Here is a 5,948-nt window from a genome sequence, read left to right as displayed (position 1 = left end):
ATATATTTCTTAGTTTTATAATGTCACCTCCACTAGCCATGAAGGTTCCTGAAAAGGCCCACGGACCACCAGTTGATAATCACAGTTGTAGCTTGTTTTGCGGCTCTAAACACATTTTATTAGTGAGACAAGGGGCACAAATGGCTTCTTTGATCGTAAAGGTTGCAGACCCCTGTCCTAGAAGGTGACAGATTTTTATGTGAGTTGATCTCAGAATAAGACACTGGTTTGGTATAAATGTGTTTTTAAATACATTTTTAAGTGAATACAAAAAAGATGTGCATCTCACCTGTCTGAACACTTCCTCCTCCTGATGGGTAATACGCACCAGCTCCTGAATAAAGCCAAATGGAAGGTTCCGACACAGCATATAAGGTACCAGCAGAGATGGTTGTAAGGGGCTTCTGCATGTAGTTAAAAAGACAGGAAATCTTGTGAATAGAAAATAAATAAATAACTTGTCTAAAGGCAAACTGAAAGCAGAGTTGCTATGGAGATGTGGTGTGAAAGGAACAGAACTACGTACACACAGTGGCAGAGAGGAAAACAACAGAGGCCGGTCGCAGTGAGCGGATGGGTGTCTTACCGAGGCTGGGTCAGGGTCCCCTGCAGGACCAGGGCAACATGAGAGATACACTGAGAGCGAATGTTACTGAGAAGCTGGCTGACATTTGGTTGGCTGCACATCTGGGAAGAAAAGAAAATAAATGAATCTTTAATTTATTTAACCAATCTGTAAAGACGCTGCTGAATCAAGGAGAAAAAGGGTTTTTCTTGCAATCCTTGCCACTAGACTGAAATACAAAATGTTCTGTCCTCAAACATCTGACACAAATATAGATACAAGCCTCATTCGTAATCCGGCTCAGTCCGGGACTGACACGTGTTCTGTCCTCTGAGCATTCAGAAAAAACACGAAGGCGGGTAGAGTGAGTCCACCTCTGACGCCCCTCTGAGCCCCTAGGTAGTATCAGAGCTGGACTTGAGGCGGGCTGACCGACTTGTGAAAAAGCAATCCCCGGTTCTGCGCTCAGAAAATGGTAATGAGCTGATGACATCAGTGAGCGACCGCAGGATTAATAAACAGATTTTACCGAAAGACTTTAAAAATGACAAAGAACAGCAACTTTGTAGTTACTGGTAGTTTAAAAAATATTGAACCACAGGATCGCTAAGTAGGTTTATTTTGTTTGTTTTGTTTGATATGATAAAATACGTTGTGGTCCACTTCAGCCGAGCTGAGTTCTGCTCCACGCCTCCTTTGGTTCTGCTCTGTTGGATTCATTTCTGAACACGTACATGTGAGCGGGACCTGGCCAGCTTCTCCTGTGATTTTATGAATGACCTCAGGGAATGTAAAGCTGGACTGGTCTGTGCAGTGATTTTGCAGAACTGTCTTGTGAAAGAGGCTACACTGACTTATAAAATAAATAAAAAGATATTCAGGTTTTTTTAAGTATATATATTAATGCTTTAACAGAATTTCTAGAATTGTGCGTAAACTTAATTCTCTCCTCACGCAGACAGCCACCCACCTTGGGAGCTTTCCTCTCCTCCATGCCAACACAGTCAAAACGCTCAATGAGGTAGTTCAGCATCTCTGTCTCTTTGCACGCTTCAATTGTGAAGCGATCACTGGCTGAATCACTTGACATTCCCCCTCCACACGCACCAAGACTACAAACAGGAAGGTCAAAGACAAAAACAGAGAGGGTTATTAAATTACAAAAAAATACCAGTGCRTTACGAGTTCCCCTATTAACTACAAATGGTTATGTGAGTGGTTAAYAAGCTTTGAACCAAACTTTCAACGGTCCTGAAGAACAAATAAAAGTATTAAAAACAGTGCAGCAAATATCAGGCAGACTCTAAAGAGAAGCACTTTTAAAAGGGTTTAGAAAAGAAAATTACAATAAAGATCCCTTAAAATTTAAGAGCAAAATGTACCTTTACACACGTATCTGACCGAGGAGATTAAAGCTCAAACTGATGTTAGTGGTCAGCTGTAATACCAAGTTACAAGTGGCTTCAAAGCACAACGAAGTCTAGCAGGCATTATAACAAACTGGTTAAGTGTAAGTAATGCAGCAACTGAATTATGATAAATATTGTACACTAAAAAGAAACCACACAAGTCAAATAGTACACATTACACCAATAACTTGTAAAGAAAGTTTCTGATTGATGTTCTGCAACACTATGTGACAATGAGGGTRATATTTTTCTTTAGTGCAGGTTCATACTATTTTTTGTTCATTTGAATGGGACATTAATCATAATAAGCAGGAACATCTTACTGGTTATATTTTAATACTTACCTCAAAAGTTTCACATTTTAAAATCAGTTAAGAGACCGCACCCCCAACCATCTAACAGCCAGAAGACCAAAGGTCTCCATCAGTACAACCCTGTCTAACCTGGACTATTTGTGCACCATTAGGGCTAAGCCTGGAGGACCCACTGGAACATGCAGTAGGTCCATCCCTGAGCAAGCGCGCACAAACATATGAACACACACCGTGCAGCGGTGTACCTGGACCCAAACTGAACCTGTGCAAAATCCTCCTCCTCCTCCTCCTCTGAATCTTCATCATTGCTGTCTTGAGACACATCAGAAAGTGCAAAAAACAGGAACGACAAGGGACTAACAGGACAAGAAAAAGAAGGAAGTGAGAACGAGATTGGAGAAAAAAAATTCAAGAGTTGAGGAGTCGAAGGATAAAAATACTAAAAAAAAACAAATAAATTGGGATAGCTACAAGTCACAAGRGAAGAAAGACAGGGAGTGCAGAGAAATCTACAGAGCTGAATGCTTCTTTGAAGCCTACTTTTTGTGATGTGTCAAACACACATCAAGAGATAACTTGTTGTCAAATGATAAAAGGACTCTGCTTTAACTTGTTCCTTATTGATTGTGACACAAAGTGTCATATGCCAAATGTTAGTTGTTTGAAAACTTTATGACCAAACAAAAATGATAAATCTTGTTTGTTAAACTATGCCTTTATTGTATTAGTGCTACTTCAAAGAATCTGCAACAAACAGCTAAAGGAAAAGTAAATAAATGCAAAGTGATGCAACTTCAAAACAAAATCTATTCACTTGTGTTGTTGGCAGAATCTTTGTTTCTGACTGCAGTTTCATAAGCAAAGAATGTTTCAATATTTTTATTGACTTTCAGTCTTCCAATCATATACAGTACACATTAGATTAAACATGTCATTTAGAGTTGGAAATTGAYATAATAACTGATGTGACCAATAAAGGATAAATAATTTGGCCAAACAATTASCTGACATACATGACATCTAATCTTAAATCGTTTAGGTCTTTGTATGTTTGCGCTCCACACTGACATGCAAATGACAGATGAGATACCTAGATGACGGAATCCTGGTAGCAAAGGCAGCCTGTCGAGCATTCATTCTGGGAGAAGGCGGCACCACAAAAGGGGCTGTAGAGGAGGACTGGTTGAGAGGGCTTGGCGAGCTCAAGGAGAGGATTTGGGGACTAAGAGGGGTCGCAGGAACAGGGGTGTTGGGAGGAACAGAGGGCCCAGTTAGGCTGGGAGGAGGTCCAGGGAAACTAAATCCTCTGTGACCTGGACTCACTGGGGAAGACGCTCCCCAGGAACTGGTGACAGAGTATGGCCGATACCGCTGGGAGATGGGCATGGGGGCAGAGGGTGGGTTCAGGGAGTGCCTCAGAGTGGCAGAAGCAGGTGGGCTGGGGGGAACAATAAACTGTGGAGTAGAAGGCGTAGAAGGAACAGCGGATGTAGTTGGGGTGGAGAGAGATGAGCAAGTCCTGCTGGTTGCATCCAAAGCCATTGGATGAGGACTACCACACCCATATAGACTGTGGATAACATCGATAACATGATCACTGGTAAAAATGATTTAAAAACAGGTACGATGAAAGTAAGTTCACGCAGACTATAACAGAYGTCAGCCACAAGACAGAGAAAATATGAAACAGAAGCTATAACAGAGCTTTTCTCTGTCTATGGGAAGTCAACCATCATAGATCATAACGATGAGTGAAGGTACTTGCCTGGACAGAGAGCTGGCACCAAAGGACCCAGCACTGGGACCCATGGGACTGTCAGCTTGGTTAGGGGGTTGCACCAGCRTCAGACGATGATCAGGGGATTTCGCTGCTGCAATTGGCTGTGACGTGGCGGTTAAGCTGGCGAAAGGGTTGTGGATATTTGACTGGGATGACATCATTAGGACTTCCAATAGAATCTGGCTGATGAGGTCTTTAAAGTCAGAGTACACTGCAAGACAAGAAAAAGTAACCGCCACGTTACCAATCGTAATTATTGGTTAAATGTAAAGAAAACTTTTGAGTTTTTAAGTGAAAAGGTGCACGTCGGAAACGCACCATCTTTAGGGCTCTGCTGAAACCCTACAGCCAGCGACGGGAGGAAGATAACATCTCTGTCCTGCTCCTTCCACGATACGCGGAGGATCTTACAAATAAGATGCAGAGCCTGCTCTTCTGAGACATCAGAGTTTGCAGAGGATTCCTGGGAAATTTTTTTAAAATACTTAAATATTTAACATAGCATGTGTCAAATAACGGCTGCCACTTATTGGTTAAAGGAATCAAAATATTTTAAAATAAAGCAGATTAGTCAACTTACTGTTATATAGGAATACTTATTTTACATTAATCCTTTCAAGGCTAAATTTATCTCTAGTAAAGATAATAATTAAAGCCAAAATAAACAAAACCAACTGGGTTAAAAAGTCTCTTTTTAGTAAGGTATACTGCAGCCATTTACCTTTTCAGTCAAGTTTCTTTTCTCTCTGCGGTCACTCTCTTCCACCTCCATGTTCTCAATCCCTGAGTCTACATCCACCTGGGACATGCTGAAGAAAAGACAAAGGCAAAGTATTTTAGATATCTCCACACGCTCAAATCTTATAGGAAGTGTCTCATTTGTCTAATCTCTTATAACAAATCAAATGATCAAGTGTCTAACAATTAAAGCATAAGGTAGAGTAAGATGTCATGAGTAGATTTTTTTACCTCTTTTCACAAGAGGAAGGGTCAATGTCCATGCTCTGTGATCGAGACAAATTCTGGGACTGTGTCTCGAGGCTGTTGGACGGGGAGCTGGAGAGGGAGCTCACGCCTTCACTGCTCTGACTTCCATATGCCACCCCTGCAAAATCACAAGGCTCTTTAAATAACTAACGCACCAATGAAGCCTTTTTGATCGAAATGTTAACAGTTTTCCTTTGTGATTCTGGAAAAATCTTTTAATTCTGGCTCTAACGAAGGTTAGAATATAAGCAATGGGTTTAAGCTTTGGTTGCCCTTTTTTTTGTAACAGTATATTTTTTCCCCGAAGTTATTACCATTATAAAGAAAGAAAAGTTTTTTTAAGGTTTTCATAATCTTTTTTCTATTTTTATTCTATTTTTATGTCAAATTAACATTAATGTCCATTTCAGCAATCTGAAACCTAAACAAACACTTAATGCTGCTGTTGTTTCTCTGTGCTATAAAAAGAAGAAAAATAAAGATCAAGACAGCACAGAAATAAAATCTTAAACTAAACTTATGCAGAATTAGGGTCAATCAAATCACAACAAAGAACTTAAAAAATATAAAATAAAAATATACATTAAAAAATAAATATTTCAAGTAGGCTCACTTAAATTAAAAAGTGGTAGTTTAAAGTGAGGTATTATATTACTAGCAACAAACACATTGATGCATACCAGCAAATAATGCCAGGAAACAGTCGTGCAACCATACATGGCTTTACGAGTAAGCTTAAAATTAAACAGCAACGCCGACATTTACAACAACTCTGTTGGTATCATCACATGTTATTCTTCAAATATCAAGGTTACATTTTATATACAGTATACAGCGGGTAAAATAAGTATTGAACACGTCACCATTTTTCTCAGTAAATATATTACTAGAGG

General features: G+C 39.8%; 1 protein-coding gene across 3 annotated transcripts in view; it reads right to left on the bottom strand.

The window, feature by feature from the left end:
- ube4b (ubiquitination factor E4B, UFD2 homolog (S. cerevisiae)) overlaps positions 1 to 5,948 on the bottom strand; it is a 16,492-nt gene that overhangs the window by 7,330 nt on the left and 3,214 nt on the right. Inside the window, exons 3-11 of one of the 3 annotated variants that reach the window (XM_014015761.1) lie at positions 5,038 to 5,173; positions 4,790 to 4,877; positions 4,387 to 4,531; positions 4,054 to 4,279; positions 3,379 to 3,858; positions 2,534 to 2,644; positions 1,536 to 1,677; positions 587 to 687; positions 290 to 404 (exon numbers count right to left, since the gene is read on the bottom strand). In XM_014015761.1, the coding sequence (XP_013871215.1) occupies positions 290 to 404; positions 587 to 687; positions 1,536 to 1,677; positions 2,534 to 2,644; positions 3,379 to 3,858; positions 4,054 to 4,279; positions 4,387 to 4,531; positions 4,790 to 4,877; positions 5,038 to 5,173 (1,544 nt within the window). The remainder of the gene's footprint in view (positions 1 to 289; positions 405 to 586; positions 688 to 1,535; positions 1,678 to 2,533; positions 2,645 to 3,378; positions 3,859 to 4,053; positions 4,280 to 4,386; positions 4,532 to 4,789; positions 4,878 to 5,037; positions 5,174 to 5,948) is intronic. The other 2 variants (XM_014015762.1, XM_014015763.1) reach the window with 2 other exon arrangements.

Source organism: Austrofundulus limnaeus, unplaced genomic scaffold (genome assembly GCF_001266775.1).
Source record: "Austrofundulus limnaeus strain Quisiro unplaced genomic scaffold, Austrofundulus_limnaeus-1.0 Scaffold134, whole genome shotgun sequence".
NCBI lineage: Eukaryota > Metazoa > Chordata > Actinopteri > Cyprinodontiformes > Rivulidae > Austrofundulus > Austrofundulus limnaeus.
Note: the sequence above shows the minus strand (reverse complement) of the source record. Positions and strands in the feature narration are given on the sequence as shown.